The 18,266-nt window shown below is 41.2% G+C and overlaps 1 protein-coding gene across 1 annotated transcript in view; it reads right to left on the reverse strand.

Annotated features, from left to right (window-relative positions):
• Window positions 1-1,887: 1,887 nt before the first annotated feature.
• syt16 (synaptotagmin XVI) overlaps window positions 1,888-18,266 on the reverse strand; it is a 17,796-nt gene continuing 1,417 nt past the window's right edge. Inside the window, exons 2-6 of the mRNA XM_030772232.1 lie at window positions 11,964-12,176; window positions 10,047-10,330; window positions 5,553-5,993; window positions 4,871-5,054; window positions 1,888-2,201 (exon numbers count right to left, since the gene is read on the reverse strand). Coding sequence (XP_030628092.1) covers window positions 1,888-2,201; window positions 4,871-5,054; window positions 5,553-5,993; window positions 10,047-10,330; window positions 11,964-12,176 — 1,436 coding nt within the window. The remainder of the gene's footprint in view (window positions 2,202-4,870; window positions 5,055-5,552; window positions 5,994-10,046; window positions 10,331-11,963; window positions 12,177-18,266) is intronic.

Raw genomic sequence — 18,266 nt, forward strand, 5'->3', positions numbered from 1 at the left:
CATACAACATACTACTCGCATACTGAAGTAGTAAGTAGTATGCAGTACATGAAAAATAAAAATTTTGCAGTACACGACAGTTACCCGGATGATGTACTACTCTGGCGAAAATTTGCAGTATACAACCGGAGCTCACTTCGTCAGGTACTACATCCCATGAAGCAACGCAGTGATTTCCAACTGTCAAAAAATTAAAAAAACATGGCGGAGAGCGACAGAAGTGGCTTCAACTGCAGCTGCAGTTCCGAATATAAATGTATCAGTTGCATATTTTGGAGTAATAAGTCTTCATACGGTTTCTTATAGGGCTACTTTTGATAAATATTTGTGGTAGTCGTGTGTTGTTTGATTTTAGCAGAACAGATAGCCCAACCGATAGCAAACGTGTAGTACACTACACGAAAGTTCTCATAATTGCGTACCATACTGTATACTAGCATGTGGAGTAGTGTGCAGTACAGAGTGTATACTGGGCCAGTATGCAGTATGCAGTACACTATTATGCCATTTTGGACACAGCCACTGCCTTTCTCTTCTGTTTCTTTCTTTCTTTACTTGTACACCTGTCTCAGCATGGTTCAGAAGTGGAAGCATGTTTAAGATGTTCAACCAGCAGCGACCCGTTTGTATGGTGAAAATGTGGGGGGAAAATAGACGCTCTACGATTTCTACAGAGCTTGAGGATTAATGGCAAAGTACAGGCTATTTGCCTTTTAAGTTCTGGCCCACAGACTAGTCCTTCTGGTGAATGAAAGGAATAATTTTACATTAATGTTTTTTTTCTCTCTCTCTGTCTCAGACAGTTCAGTTGGGAACATTATTACTTACAAGCTTTTGATCGATTCTGTGGTGCTAAAGCCAGTAATTGCCAGCTAACAGAAACCCAGATCTGATGTAATGGCTTTTAAGACAGATTTCTAATTCATTAAAGTTTTAATGGACATCATGTTACTTTTGGTCTATGTGCAAGCCACAACTTCAATAGTATAATTGAACTGAAATATAACTGAAATTCTTTAAAAAAAAATCTTTGTATCTTTGACAGCATTAGTCTTAAGTCTTGATCCTAAGAAAACTGTATAGCTTTAAAGTAGTGGCTACTCAGTTACTCAGTGGCTGGTTTGAATCAAGTTTCTTTTCATGCAATCACTGTGCAGCAAGCACCCTGAAAAAAAATAAACTAATTAATAAAACTGCTGATTGGCTGAGACAGAAGAGCAACAGTTTTACCTACAGTGAGTGAGTGAGTCAGTGTACAAGGTCATCTCTGGGAGTCAAAAGTGTGAAATGAGTGTCTTTTAAACACCAAATAAAATCAAACACATGTTAACATTGGCATAGTCATGTTGATTGCAGCACACCTTTTAATTCGGTATACTGGTTGGTTTTTTTGTCTCACGCTTGTAATGTATTACGGTATTTCTTGTTTTTTGTGCATATTTCTATGTTTAGCTTGCCCTCCCGTAGTGAGTTTAGATGTAGTGTCTTTTGTTGAAGAGTGATGGTTTGGTGCTTGGAGAAAAGAGAAATGGAACCAGCTCTGCGGCCGAGGACGTGGTTCATTCCGTGACATACACATGGGCCTGAGGACAACAAGACCACAGAGCAGACAGGCCAGTTCCTGGCCTCTGGGGGGGGGGGGGGGGGGGGGGGGTGGTAAGGCCACAATAAGAACTTTAAAAAAAAACAAAGTAGGGACATTCCTCATGCTCCAGTGTAAAACCATTTTCCTTCCATACTGGTTTTAGTTAGTCACACTTAAATAAAGTTTCTGCCTTACTCTCACACTCTCTCTCTCCCTCTCTCTCCCTTACATCGCATCTCCTTTATTATCACTCCAGTAAACCAAACTTGCTGTAACCTTCCCTCCCTCATATTTCCTGTTCTCTAGGCCTCCAATAGTGTGTGCCACCTGCAGACCTGCTGGCTGCCACTCTCCTTCATGTCCTGCCAGTGCAGGAGCTCTTCCTCTCCGCTGCTGTTTTGGCCCAGGGCGATCCAGCCAATCATCTCCTTGCGTTTCATGTTTTGGCGGTTGTAGATGGACACCATGAGCGTGACATCTGACAGCTGGAAGAGAGCCACCTGGAAAACAAACGTCTCTTTGTAGACAGGATTGGGCTGGCCTCGGCGCACTGATGTCTTACAGCGCGAGATCTCCTGGCCCATGGAGTTCAGCAGAGTCAGTTTTCCATATGTGTCTGAAATAGAGAGAAAGAGAAGAAGAAGAAGAAGAAGAAGAAGAAGAAGAAATGGGCTTTCCAAAAGGCTCACTGAACAAGAAGCTTCCTGCTACAAGTGTTAGAGTGAATGGCAAATATATGGCTTTAACCATGGGGGGGGGGGGTACTTAAACCTTGATTGGTTGAAAACCCAACCAGTGTTGTTGTGTAATGTATAATACAACATATACTTCAATGCCTCTACAATATACAGTTTACAATTTGGCATTTAGCAGACGCTTTTAGAACAAAGCGACTTACAAGTTCGTCAGTCAGGTTTAGCTACCTCATAAGCAAAAGATTACGGTAAGAATGCAAATTAATTATTGTCAGTACCACGCTTCTGTATATTCTGCAACGATAGAGCAGGAAAACAATAAACAAGACCTGTGACTTAGAGACAAGGTTAGTACATAGTTAGTACATTTTTTTGTTTTTAAATACCACAACAAAGAAAGAGAGGTTATGCATTGGGGGATGGGTGGATTCTGAAAAGGTGGGTTTTCAGTCTCCTGCGGAAGATGGCAAGAGATTCCGCAGTTCTAACTGATTGAAGGTCATTCCACCACTGCAGAACAAGGGCAGAAAAAAGACGTTGCCAATAGCAACGGCTGCCAGGTTCCCGAAGTGAGGGGACCTCCAGCTGACCAGAGGAGGTTGAACGGAGAGATCTGGCTGGGGTGTAAAGAGTGATCAGAGACTGAAAGTAGGATGGGGCAGAGCCTTTTGTTGCCTGGTAAGCCAGCACCAGTGTCTTGAACTGGATGCAGGCTGCTACTAGAAGCCAGCGAAGTGCGGTGAGTAGTGGAGTGACATGAGAGTGTTTTGGGAGGTTGAATACTAGGCGTGCAGCAGCATTCTGAACCAGATGAGGTAGCCTGATAGCGCAGGCTAGTAAGCAAGCCAGTAAGGCATTGCAGTAGTTGAGGCTGGAGATGACGAGTGTTTGAGCTAAGAGCTGGGTTGCTTGTTGCGTAAGGAAAGGGTGGATCTTCCTGATGTTGTAGAGGGAGAATCTGCAGGACCGGGTGACCACTGTGATGTGGCTTGAGGAGTTCAGCTGGTCATCCAGGGTCATGCCAAGGTTTTTGGCTGACCTGGAGGTGGACACAATGGAACCCTTAATGGTGATCGGAGTGAGACAACTAAACTCTATGCTTCTAAGTTCCAAAACACCCCAGGAGAGGAAACCTTGGAAAAAGACACTGATGGCTAGCAAGAAAGCCTCAACCGACAGTGAGCTATTTAGACTCCAGGGTGTTCAGTGTTTAAATGAGGCATAAACTGAACACTGTGTATTGCATGTGCCACAAACTCACATGTCATGTGACAGTTGTCCTGTAATGCCCACTTTTGGATAGCCAAAGGAACCAGATTGTCTGACAAATTACACTGTGTGTTATATGTATGAAACAAATGTTTGTACAGAATTTTTTTTCCAGAGTACTTTGTTTTATAGGAGATACTGATGGACAGGTACAAGAATGACAGCCACATCTGCTCTCTGACTGTGATTAATGCCAGGCTGTGTCTGCAGGCACTGTTTACTTACAATGAGCAAAAGCCATAGAGCAGAATAACTGTGAGGTTTACAGCAGCAGGGATAGAAGTGATCCAAGACGACTCTGTGCCACTGTGACCGGTGACTGTACTGCACTCAACAACATGTTTTACTTGAAAACGTAATAAATTAGTTTTTTGTTGGGAGTTTGCAGCAAGTTTGGAGGTAAATTAGACGGCTGTTGTTTTGTAAGTGTACTTTTCTTAAGGGGCAATAACTCTGATAAATAGCAACATCAACCATCCTTTTATGACAATCCAGAGATCCAGAAACTGCAGCCCTTGTTTATCTTAATACTAATTCAGAGGGAAAAAAAGCGTGCAAGAAAACAACAGACTGTACAAGCATGTTATGTAACAAAGTGTATTGTTCACCCTGACCCAACTACTCTCTGTTTCCCCCGGTCAAAACTGAGCTCACCATGCAGACGACTGTTGGGCCCAGGCGAGAATTATTGATCTCTGAGATGAGAAGAGAGGGAGGGAGGCGTCCAGTTGAAGGAGCTGAGGTTCTGGGATTGATTTATTGCCCTAACAACACTAGTGACTGGCCATCGACAGCACTAATTTGCCGAACAGAGGGAGAATGAAGCTCATAAGATTATGCCAAAAATGGCTTGTTAGTGTGCTACATGCTCTCATTGGTTGACAAGCCACAGCAAAGGTGCCAAATGCCATCTTAAGATCATTTGTCACATTTGTGTGGTTGTTACTGGCTCATTAAAAATACATAAAAGTCTTCATATATAATTTTTTAACATTCAGTGATTTTATCTGATGTTCACTGGCTGGTCAGCTGTGAGTTAAATTGTGTGTGTGTGTGTTTGCGTATATGTGTGTGTATGTGTGTGAAACGCCCCTGTTACAGTCTTGTGACATGATGATGGGTGCTGCCAGTGGAAGCCTTTTATTGCAGAGCATTACAGCTGGATCAATATCAAACAGCTTTTATAAAAGGTACATCAGTGGTCAATATTAATGGTCACTGCACATGCATTTGTGTGACTGTGTGTGTGTGTGTGTGTGATTGAGTATATTTGTGTGTGCATGCATGCATGCGTGTGTGTGTGTGTTTCTGAGTGTGTTACCTGGAGGTCTGTTGAAGGCGAGATTGCGGAAGTGACTTCCTTTGATGAGTTCCACAGATAAGCGTCCAGTGGTGGCATTATAGGACAATCCCACCAGCAGCTCCGGGACCCCGCCGTGAGTCAGAGACTGGCTGGATGAGGCACTGTCACTGTGTCCTGACAGGGACAGCGGGGAGTCAGCACACTGCAGGACAGACAGACAAGTGGAGAGTTCACACACAGCTGTGTCTTTTTTTGTTCAGTCCTGGACTAACAGTAACACTAACAGTAACAGTAACAGTAACAGTAACACTAACAGTAACAGTAACAGTAACAGTAACACTAACAGTAACAGTAACACTAACAGTAACACTAACACTAACAGTAACACTAACAGTAACAGTAACAGTAACACTAACAGTAACACTAACAGTAACACTAACAGTAACAGTAACACTAACACTAACAGTAACAGTAACAGTAACACTAACACTAACAGTAACACTAACAGTAACAGTAACACTAACACTAACAGTAACACTAACAGTAACAGTAACAGTAACACTAACACTAACAGTAACAGTAACACTAACAGTAACACTAACAGTAACAGTAACAGTAACACTAACAGTAACAGTAACAGTAACACTAACAGTAACAGTGGTTGGCTGGGAGATGAATGAACGGTAAAAGTGGATTGTACCTTTAAGTTGCTGCGTGGTTCTAACGTTAGTGTTATTTCTGTAGGTTCGATGGCCTCTGGGTTTAATCTGTTAAGTCTGTATATGGTCTCTCCCATCATCCTCTCCTTGTTCATCCTGCCGATTGCATAGAGACGGAACCGTAAGGCAGAGGAACCCAGGTCGGCTGGGTCCAGGCGAGAAAAGCGGAACGTGTCACCAAAGTGCGGCGCCGAGCCCCTCTGCACGGCCGTTTTATGCCGCTGCCGTTTCCCCGGCAACAGCATCACGTGCACCTGCCAGGCATCCATGCCACTCCGGGCTTTGTCGGGGATGCCACGGGCTGACATGACGGTGAGTAGCAGTTTGTGGGAATGGGCCTGGTAGTCAATGACAGCCATGAGGCTGCCACAGCTGGAGAAAGCAGCCCGAGACGGGGAGTCTTCTGCTCTGCCCTGCTCTGGCTAAACGTAGAGACAGAGATAGAGAAGTTAATGATATTAGGGCTGTCACAATATCAAATTTTCACTACACGATTATCGCGACCAAAAGAGTTAATGATAACCATATTATCGCGACATCTATAGGAAATTTGAACAAAATAATGATAATAATGCTATCAGTCAAATTCACCTTTAAATTCATTTATTGTGTGTTTTGTCTCTTTTCTGGCAAATGAATTACACTCAAAATACAAGTGTAGTGAGGTGGAGTCTGTAACCATAACTGTACAAAATAGTATGAAAAGAACAATTACACTACTTAATGGATAGTGAAAAGGCATCCAGATGAACTGTCCGTCCTAATGCCTAGTAGTGCGCTTGCATACAGCTAAGCGATTGGTCCACTCGTCTTTTTTTAATTGCCGTTTTTAATCGCTTAATTTCCCATTGAGAATGTATACAGGGACCACTAGGACCCAGCGGAAAAACAAAACGCAAGACATTGTTTAGCTCCTGTAGTAATGATTCGTTGATGTGCGTGTTCGGTATTTTGTAGGAAGGCTGTAGCATCAGGCAAGCACACCCAAGGCGATGTAATGTACTGTTAAACCAATGTAATGGAACTCTCTTAATGTGTTTCAGTTTTAACAATACTATTTGTTTTTTAGTTTTTAATGGCAGAGAGTCACTAGCTACGGTTACATGTACACATTTTTATCATTCGGATCGAAATCATTCCGATTGCTGATTCCGAATGTACTGTTTACATGAAAGCAATCGGATAATTTGCGCGCGTTTACATGTCACAAGCGTACAATCGCAATTCATTGCAAATGCGAAGAAATTACCTTGCGCCGACCTGTACGATGTAGCCTAGTCGAAAACTATATAAAAATCTCTAAGCCGGTCATACACAGAAATAAATAATGATAGAGTGGTTAAAAGAACGCTTACTTTCAAGTATTGTAAAGAGCCAGGGCAGCGATAGCTTTACCTCAGGTCAGTTATTTGACCAGTTAATTACTTAAGACAATTGTAACTTTATAATTATAATAACAATTACATAATCTCTGCATGGAATATTCTCCCAAACTTTCTTAAACAGCTCGTTGTTGCGGGATTTTCGCGCGTCCGCTCGACCATCCTGAACTCTTTGAGAATGTTTAACACAAACGTGTTAATTAACTTTAAATCTATTAATTAAATTTAAATTTCTCGCACTGTCCTCTATGTTTTTTAAACTCTGTCATGCATATTGAAACGTCAATACGTCATTACTTCGCGTATTGAACATGCGCGAAAAGTTCCAAGTGCAGAAGACGATTGAGCGTTAACACGGTTAATATTTTCCGATGAACGGATTATCAGAAATCTGCACCACCTCTTTCAATCTGATAGAATTGTCGATCGGATTGGGCTATTTCATTCCGATCGAAGTGTTTACATGCATTTTCATTCCGACTGAGCTTGAATCCGATTATTAACGGAATATTAGGCTCCATGCAAACCCACCTAGATTCTGTGCAAAAGGTACAGAGCTTTTAATAGGAATATTTGCTCTCGTTTTTAAATATTAAGATTGTTGACTGCTGTTTGCTTGATCGGTCCACTCGTTTTTTTATTGCCGTTTGTAATCGCTTATTCTCCCACTGAAAATAAATGGGGAAAGTTTTAGGTCTCTAATGCTACGACGAGGGATTGCACATAGTGGCAGTGGATAGTTCAGTTCAGCGGTCTTTTGCTCCGTTACTACACTTCACCTGGAGACAGCTCGAGTATATCTACAGTTAGGAGTCGATGATGCTGCAGCGCAACCACATTCGCATTTTCTTGCGGAAATGCATCTCAAGTTTGCGATATTATCGTATTTGTATTATTAACACGATATCAATACCGGTATATTGCGACACCACTAAATGATATAAATGAATCTAACAATACATACATTATATTATAGTATTTCATTGTAGTAATTCATTATTATTGCCTTATGCAAGTCACCTGAGTCTGCTGTAGCATATCTATCTATCTATCTATCTATCTGTCTATCTATCTATCTATCTATCTATCCTATTCTACATTATTCTAGTGTAGTCTAAAATAGAATAGAATAAACTAGCATTCTGTTCTATTCTAGTCTATTCTAGTATTCTATTCTATTGTGCTCTTGTCTGTATGTCTGTCTTTCTTTCTTTATGTCTGCCTGTCTATCTGTTTGTCCGTCTGTGTGTGTGTCTGTCTATCTGTCTTTATGTCTGCTTATCTAGCTATCTATCTCCGTCGGTCTGTCTGTCTATTTATCTATCTGTCTGTCTTATGTCTGAGGTTGTTTTAATGTTCTCCATAGCCAAACACAGATTTTGTACACACATTATTCTCACACTTTCCCACACCCTTGCAGCTTTCCAAATGGTCTGAGAAGTCCCTGTGACACGCCAACTCATTCACACAGAACGTTTCCATTAGCAACATCACCCGAACCTCACATCCACTGGCTACGCTAATGTCACATTCTGAACTCTTCATATGCTCTTATGGCACTCAAGGTTTTCACTCAGAAACAAAACCAGACATTTATGGACACACTAATGAATCAGGAGTATGGGCTCTCTCAGTCCCAGGGAACAGTATATGTAATATATGATGAGAATTAGACTTTGCGATAATAAGACTTTTAACTTTAGATTTTAAGTTAAAGCTTTAAGGCAGGCTTCAGGACCAACCAGCCCTGAGGGCAGAAAAACACGTGATACAAAACTGTGTTATGTTTGAAACTATCACAACCTTCCAAATGTGAAACACTTTGTGTGGTTTTTATTCTGATGCAGTGGGCTTTTCACTGTCTCCTTTTATACCAACAGATGCTGACAATGAACGCTGTTTCCTTTCCAAACAGGCAATTTAAAAAGGAACTCAGAATTTATTCGTGTTTTTTTTTTACTTTTCACTTCTCTCTCCAAAGCTATACCCACATATAAGTCCAGCATGTGGAAATACATGTGGACACACACACACCACACACACACACACACACCACACACACAGAACACTTCTTCACCTTAAGCAGTTTTCTGAACACTTATTTTTGGAGGGGGCTTTTTAACACACACACACACATATATACATGTCAGGGTTTCCATTAGCCGGTAATTACTGGTTTTTATCTGGTAAAGTTTATAAAAAGAATTAAATTATAAATTAAATTAAAAACTTGCCAGTCAGAATGTCCCATAACGCTCATACAATTAATACATGTTCTGGAGGAGGAGAGAGTGATGCGGCTTATGCACATTGCAAGCTGAAAGACACATTGGATACATTTGATTTCAAGTTGGCTGCAGAGGACTTTGCCACAGTGAAAAAAAGGAGAAAATCAAATGGCACGTGGTAGCCTATGGGCTACATTTGATGCCATGTAGGCATAGCCTTTTTTAAAACAGGTTACAGATGTTACAGGTTAAAGATGTTTCTTAATAGCCTACATTTTAGCGGATAATGTGGTTTTATCAGTTATTACTGTTCGTTTTGCGTAATCGTTACTGTTCATTAAATAGTCAAACTGATTTGAGGTCATTGTCATTCTTTCATCAACCTAGCTGTACGTTCACGGTGGCTCAGTGGTTTGCGCTGTCGTGTCACAGCAAGACGGTAATGGGTTTGAATCCTGCCAGTCCCAGGTCCTTTCTCCCCATGTTTGTGTGGGTTTCTTCTGAGTGCTTCAGTTTCCTCCCACCACAAAGACATGCATGCTAGGATTAGTACTTGTAAGACTCCTGGTAAAAAGACCTGGAGTTGGTCCCCTGGCTGCCCACTTCTCCTAGCTCATAGTGCATGTTAAATGCAGAGGGTCTATTTCACTGCTCAGTGTGTGTGTGACAAATAAAGTCAGTTTTCTTTATATATGTGTTTGTAACATAGACTTATTGAAACATATTGACTGGTGAGTTTCAGATTTGTCTGGTAAAATAAATTCTTTCCAGACACAGGACTGGCAAGAAAAAATCCAAGTGGAAACCCTGATACATGTTCACACAGTTTAACACATCCCACATTCTTATACATACTCACACCAACCTCTGGGCTGCAGATGGAGGAGCTGTCTGTCACCTCGTTGATGTGACCCACGTTATCCACCACTGTCTCCATCTCCAGGTGCTCAGACTGAGTATCCTCTGTCCTCTCTGGTGTGCTTGTCCCAGGGGCACCCTGTTCCCCTTCCTGTCTGTCCAAGAGTCCCTGGTCCTCACTGACTGACAGGGGGTCTCTAGAAGAGGGGATCAGGTCCAGCTGGTCTGACTCTTCAAAACTCCCATAGCGCAGTGGATTCTGATAGCTTTGGCGACTTTCTCTATCCATGTCTACCAATGGTAAGCCATGAAAACAGACACACAGATAAACACACAGGTACACTGAGGGTCCATATTGTCAGTAGAGCAGAATCACACAACAATGAATTCATCTCTGACCACATCACGTGAAACTCAAAAACACCAAATATGTTTTACTAAGTCTGTTTCATGTATGTGACTTGTGATTACACACAAGTCTGGCTAGAGCCGCTGAGTGAATACAGTGTATGTGACCGGGTTCCAACACACTCCCAGACAAAGTTCATCATCAGTGATTATGCAAAGCTCAAGCCATAGACCTTTTACAGTCTCCAGTCAACACAACATGAGATATGTCATTTTACCATCACTGTACTGAAACAGCGTAATAATTTCCATCTGCATATTCACAAAAATGATGTGAATATACCTCACAAAGAACATGCCTCACAAAGCCCAGTCAGCTTCTAGTTTGAAATCCTAACAGCAAAGGAATTAGAGCAAGAGAATGGCATCCGATCTGACATGTCAGTGCACTGGGAATGGCATTTTTCCTCCATTTGATTTTAAAGAGCACCAATTTGAGTTTTAAGTGACTACACTTAGCGTCTGAGTTGTCAAGGACATGGTTGGTTTGAATGGGTCCTCTTTTTTTCTTTTTTTGAGGGAGAGAGAGAGGGAGAGAATGGACCATTCTATGAACCGGAATGGCCAATTAACTCCAACTGAGTGGACTTGAGAGGGGTTGACTGTTGCCTTGGTTACCGCCAAGAGATGCTTTGCCATGGCAACAGGGTACGCTGACTCACACCTTATAACATATCACTGTTCTTTAAATTCCAGTTGAAAGAGAACATTTGCATGGACTGCACAGGGCTTTTGTCTGATGTGATGTTACCCATCATGGTGTAAACTACAGTTAACACATTTATATACATTCACATGTAGTAAATACACCAAGGATAATACAGATAATAGGATAATACAGAGGCTGTTGACTTTGGCAGCAATAGAAGACTAAATATCTGGTGATAAATTTTGAAATAGGCATTAGTACAAATATATAAATTGCTATGTGATTTCATGTGAAAACATTTTGCAAATATCACACCATTGACCAAAGGTCAACTAAATTTCTGCTGTCATTAACAACATTTTTGTGTGATGCTGTACAAAAAGCTTTCATACAGAACAGCACATCTGACCAATCATCAGCTTTGGAAGTGATGTAATTACACCACAGCAAACTCTGACACTGTCGCCAACAGCAAGAGGGAGCTCTTAAAAATGTGTGCCTTTTTGTAACAATCTCTCTTTTCGATCTCTCATCCTCAGTCATGTGGGGACCTTTCATTCTCAGCCCGTGACCCATACACAGTGGACATGTATGTTGAGCTGGGAGACTGAAGCCTGGGCTGAAGTTATAGCCCAACAGACTCTACTGCATCATTTTACTCTTGAGAGAAATGGTTCATCTTCAATGACACCAAGGTCACATAGGAGGTAACTGGCCTCCCTTTTTACGTAAAAAAACAAGCAAAATGAAATAAAATGAAGATGAAATATCAGAGATGTTTTACCACTTCTTAGAACCTACTAGATGCTGTGATTTCTGATTTCTTTTTTTCTGGGTTAGACTCTTGACGTGAGTGGATTTGTTTACCTTCACAGTCTGAAGGCTCTGTGCTTCCCTCCTCCTGGTCTGACAGAAGTCGTTTGAACTTGTGACGACCTCCTGGAGCACTCTGGGTGCAGACCTCGTTGACCCCAGAGCGAAAACTTTGGGAGCGGGAAACGGAAATCTCAAACTGCTTCAGGATTTCATCCTCACTGTCCGACGAACTGGTCTGGTCGCCGTCATTACCATAGCTGTTCACTGCGCACGTGCACACATACACACATAAACACACACACACACACACACACACACACACACACAAAGACACACACACGCAAAGATACACAAACGCAGAGACACAGAAATGCAAAGACACGCACATATACACAGGCACACATACACACACACACACACACACACACACACAAACACACAGTTTCAAAAATGCAGTTAGTAGTAAAACTATTACAGTAGAAGGTGAGAGGTGACAGAAGGAGGATAGAAAATGAGACTGAAATTTACAGACACAAAATTTTTAGCAAACACCTTTTCATCACACTGTATGTTCACAAGAACTATCATATCCGCAGATCTAACTATTTCTTTCATTGGCAAGAAAAGAAAACGTTTAAAAACTATGCTATGCTGGTCATATGAAGTTAACATTACTGTTAGTTAACATTAATCTAAGCTCTCTGACTATCTGTCAACCCAACAGAGGATGCTCCTCAGCCAGATTACCACCAAATCTGTCTAATTCATAATCTAATTCAATAATCTAATTACAATTCTAATTCAAATTTTACTTGGTCTTATATGAACCCGATACACAGCAAATCTTTCAGTGTTAAATTAACTCTAAGGGAGGTAATTGTAAATTATACAAACACTTTATGGCATTTAGCATCTTCCATGAGTGCAGTTATGAGGCCTGCTGAAGACAGCTTCTGTTCACGAGTATTTGCAGTATTGGCATGAATGGAATGGAAAATATCTATGAAAGGATCTCTGAGCCACTCTATCATATGTAACAGTGGAAAAATCAGCTCGAGGACATGCAACAGTAGAAAAACCAACAACTTCATATTTGTTGAGCAGTATCTTGCATCTGCAGAATATACACTTCACATGACATTTGTCTCACTTTTAGACAAGTCTAGTCTGGTCTGTCCTACTAATACAGTCAAGAAAATACTTTTCTTTTAGAAAAAGCTGTGTTTTATGTAAAAATAAATGGATTTAGTTTTCCAGTAAATCACTTGATGGATAATTCCTTGCCTTAACCTTGAGACCAGTCCAAAATGTCTCACTCTAACATTTGAACCTGAGAGGAAACTCTGAAAAATTCTGAAAGTCTAATCTCAAATTCCTATTTGATACAGTCCCAAAACTACTCAGGAATTAACCCACAGTCGACTCCCCTTGTTTCAGCAGTGACAGGTCTCAGTGTAATAGCGTTCTCGTTACTGAGTCACAGAGTCTATAGAATGCTACTCAGAGTCCTGAGAAGCCAATGCTTGAATCACCCTCTCCATGTCCTCTACCTGCACACATGATCCCCTTTAATCACCTCCTCTGCGTCCTCTACCTGCACACATGATCCCCTTTAATCACCTCCTCTGCGTCTTCTACCTGCACACATGATCCACTTTAATCACCTCCTCTGCGTCCTCTACCTGCATGCTTGATCCCATCCAGACAAAGTTTTTCAGAGGATGTCAGGATGGCACCATTAAACTTAATGAAGTCACACTGGGTATGTCCTTTGACCTTTAAAAAGCAGTGGTTATTAAAGCACTGATTAAGAAACCAAATCTCAATCCATGTCAATTGGTCAACCTCTGGCGTATTTCAAAATCTTCCTTTTATGTCTTGAGTCTTAGAGGAAGATGTTGCTAAATATTTACATTTGTTTTTGAAGAGAAATAACATTTTCTGAAGTAATTCCACCAGTGTTTAGACTAAACCATAGCATGGAGAGTACTCTGATTAAAGTGTAAAATGATTAGTTCCTCTCATTTAACCTCGGTTTCTCTCACACACACACAAATGCACACGTGCACACACACACACACACACACACACACACACACACACACACAAACACATGCACATACATACACACACACATACACACACACACATGATTTAAAAGCAACATTTGATACCATAGATCATACTGTACTGTCACACAGGTAAAAAGCCTTGTGGGCCTAAACTTATACGCCAACCCCTGATTTTGATCCTACCCACCTGATCACTACACCAGTTACCAGTTTGCTTATGTAAATGGTGAGTCTTCTTCTGACCACAGTGGGGTACAATATGATGTCCCTCAGAGCCTGTGGTTTTCTCCAGCTGCAACTGAGTCTGACACTACATTGATCTCTGTGTTCAAGAACCTGAAATCTGTGGGACGTGGTAATGGTTCTCTCTGATAAATGACCAACACTTGGAGCCAACCTCATGCCTCTTGTGCAATCCATCATTAAGTTTAGACTTTTCCTAAGACAAAGCTACTTTGAGCACAAAAAGTAAAATGTGTGTGGAACCAACCTGCATAGGAGCTAGTTGTTTTAGACCTTTACTCCTTCACTTCTCCTGTCCAAAGAAGCACAGAAGACAGGCCTCATCAGCTGAGTGTGGCTGTCTAAACCCGCCTTTCCTCTATGCTATTTGGCATGATATGGCTTGCACATTCGTTCCTCTGATAACTTTTTTTTTTCTAAAGGTAGTTAGAGTACTTCATTGAACAGTATAGAACACTGTGACTAAGAGAGTAGCTCCACATCAGAGAGTTGTTCATTTCATTTCACTAGTTTGGTAGCCTTTGCTGCTGGACTAGTTTCTGCTTGATATGAGTATTTATTTTATTTAATAGGACTTTACTGATTTGTTTGTTCTCATACAGTAAGCACAGTATCTTCATTCATGTGATGATCATCAGTCATTATTGTTCCGACTTAAAATATTGCATTAAATATTCCAACCAAGCATGGTCTGACAAAGCAGAGTTGTACAACTTAAAAGTCCTGACAACTTGCTTCATCCCTTAATTATTCCAAATTTAAACTTATAGTACCTTGAAAAAGATTTCAGCCCCCAATCTTTTTTTCACATAAGTAATTGTCGCAACCTGGCAAAATTTTGATCAATTTTATGGCCAATTTTTATTTGTGAATCCCACACATGGTACAGCCACCAAAAAAAAGGAAAATTATAAACCATTGAAAAACAGAAATTCAAAAAATAAAATGCCAGCAATTCGTAAGTATTCAACCCCCACCCCCACTTGCAGCTTTTCTCTAGCAGTGTGCTTTGGGCTGTTGTCCTGTTTAAAGACAAATTTCCTCCCCAGTTTAAGCTTTCTGGCAGAGGAGAGCTTTTTTTGCCTAGGATCTCTGTTTTATGCACCATACATCTTCCCAATAATCCTAACCACATTGCCAGTCCCTGCTGATAGGGGCCACATAACATACCGCCATCACCAGATTCTACAGTAGGGGATGTACAAGGATGGTGTTACCTGTCTGAGGTGTTAGATTTACACCATACATACCAACACCAACATAAAAGGTTTCACTTTAGTCTCATCAGACCACAAGATCTTCTGCCACATCTTTCCAGTGTCTTCCAAGTGATGCTCTGCAGTTTCTCCACAGGCAAAGATATTTTTTTTTCTTTTTCAGCCAGAGCCTCTTTCTTGCGTCCTGTTCATAATGGCCCTTTTTATGAAATGCGTTTGAGATTGTTCAGCCATGAACATCACCCTCAGTTGGAGTCATTCACTTGTGCAACTCAGAGTGGTGTCACAGTAGCCTCTCTGACCAGTGCCATTTTTGTTCAGTGACAAAGTTTAGAGGGGCGGCTTGACCTAGGCACTGTGGCTGTAGTTTAAAATTTTTTCCACTTTTTTATGATGGACTGCACTGTGCTTTGATGTACAGTTAGTAAATTGTTGAGAGGTTTTGGACTCTTTTTTCAGATTTGATATGATGTTCAATGTTGTGTGGATCAATTTGAGGAAAATCTCACTTCAGTATTTTTTAAATTTAGAATCTGAGACAATAAAATGTAAAAATAGTTTTAGTGGCTGTTTACTTTTTCAAGGCACCGTACTTCCCTATCAGTTTAGTTTACTCTTTAAACAGACTGGTTCTTATAAACAGCATTAATTATAAATGTCCATGCATATGATTCAATCACTAATTATTTAAATAAACAACAGTAACAAATTAATGGAAATGTTCTCACCGTCAGCTCAGAGTATCTGGTGAGCACTGAGAGACTGAGAGTCTTGCCTTGTGAGAAAAACTTACACAGCGTCTGATAATGTACATTCACTCCTCTAATCACAGTCTGCCAGTGTACATTCACTCCTCTCATCACAGTCTGCCAGTGTACATTCACTCCTCTCATCACAGTCTGCCAGTGTACATTCACTCTTCTCATCACAGTCTGCCAGTGTACATTCACTCCTCTAATCACAGTCTGCCAGCATACATTCACTCTTCTCATCATAGTCTGCCAGCGTACATTCACTCCTCTCTTCACAGTCTGCCAGCATACAATTTCACTCCTCTCATCATAGTCTGCTAGTGTACATTCACTCTTCTCATCATAGTCTGCCAATATAAATTCACTCCTCTCTTCACAGTCTGCCAGTCTACATTCACTCCTCTAATCACAGTCTGCCAGTGTACATTCACTCCTCTAATCACAGTCTGCCAGTGTACATTCACTCCTCTCATCACAGTCTGCCAGTGTACATTCACTCCTTTCATCACAGTTTGCCAGTGTACATTCACTCCTCTCATCACAGTTTGCCAGAGTACATTCACTCCTCTAATCACAGTCTGCCAGCGTACATTCACTCCTCTCATCACAGTCTGCCAGTGTACATTCACTCCTCTCATCACAGTCTGCCAGTGCACATTCACTCCTCTTGGTTTTCCTGTGACTACAAAGCCTTCAGAGAGAAATACTCCTGATATTCATGATGTAATGGCATTCATTAATGCTCTATTCTGAGAGCTACTCTGAGAGGAGAAGAGAAGAGAAGAGAAGAGAAGAGAAGAGAAGAGAAGAGAAGAGAAGAGAAGAGAAGAGAAGAGAAGAGAAGAGAAGAGTCACACTTTAGACACCTTGTGGTGAATTAGCCTATTCTTTCTCTCTCTCTCTCTCTCTCTCTCTTTCTCTCACACACACACACACTCCCTATCAAAGCAGATAAGGTCACACTAAAAACTGAGTAATCACTCCATCAATTGCACACACACACACGCACATACAAACAAGCCTATGGCAAATTAAACAAATTAAATCAACTGCATACAGAACTAAGGTCTCCATGGTAACTTGCCCCATACCCTCAAGTATTTTCTTCAATGTACACCATGTCCTTTTTGCTTTACCTCTGTCCTATTACCATGGCAACCCCTCAGGATTCACATTGATTGGATAAAAGCCAGATGAATGATCTGTAGTTTTTCAAATCCTTTTCTGTGACTCTCCACAAGACCCTGTGCGGTGTCTATGCAATAACATATTGTATGAATGGAGGGCATATAATTCTGATTCACAACCTGGATGTCAGCGAATCAGTGTTTCTAGACCCTAAGCAATATCACATCACACTTCTGAGGAATAAGTTGTTTTATCAGAAAAGCTCCAGTCAGCCTGTGAATACCATGGTTCGTTATAGTGTGTGTGTATGTGTGTGTGTGTTTGTGTGTGTGTGCGTGCGTGTGTATGTGTGTGCGTACGTGTGTGCGTGTGCATGCAGGCGTGTATGCGTGTGCGCGCGCGTATGTGTGTGTGCGTGCGTGCATGTTTATGTGTGTGTGTCTGTGTCTGAGTGTATGCGTGCGCTCAGTCTCCTGTTTGTTTTGAGAGTATGGCTGTTCTCGCTCTGCATATCAGTTTACCTGTTATTGCCAACACTGTGCAAACACCTCAGTATTTACCCACAACTCCCAATTAAGAAAACACAATGCGGCAGTATGCTCTTAGCTCACACGCAGCCCTGCAGTGACATCAGAAGATCATAGAATCTCCACCTCCTCTCCTCAAATCATTACAAATCATCAGACCAGTCAAAGCTAGGATATATCATATATATGATGACCAACCAGAGAAAACTGTTAAATCTATGAAATCTATTACATCAATGTTGAACTACTGAATGTGGGTCTGTAATGTCTGTCTCTTGCTGATAGTTTAATTCATTAGTTAACCAGGCTGATCATTGAAAGACCAATCAAATGCTGACAAACACAAAGACTTCCTGTCAAACATACAAACCTCACTGGCCAATCACAAACCTCACCAACCAATCACAAACCTCAC

The sequence above is a fragment of the Chanos chanos genome, chromosome 4 (genome assembly GCF_902362185.1).
Source record: "Chanos chanos chromosome 4, fChaCha1.1, whole genome shotgun sequence".
Taxonomy (NCBI): Eukaryota; Metazoa; Chordata; class Actinopteri; order Gonorynchiformes; family Chanidae; genus Chanos; species Chanos chanos.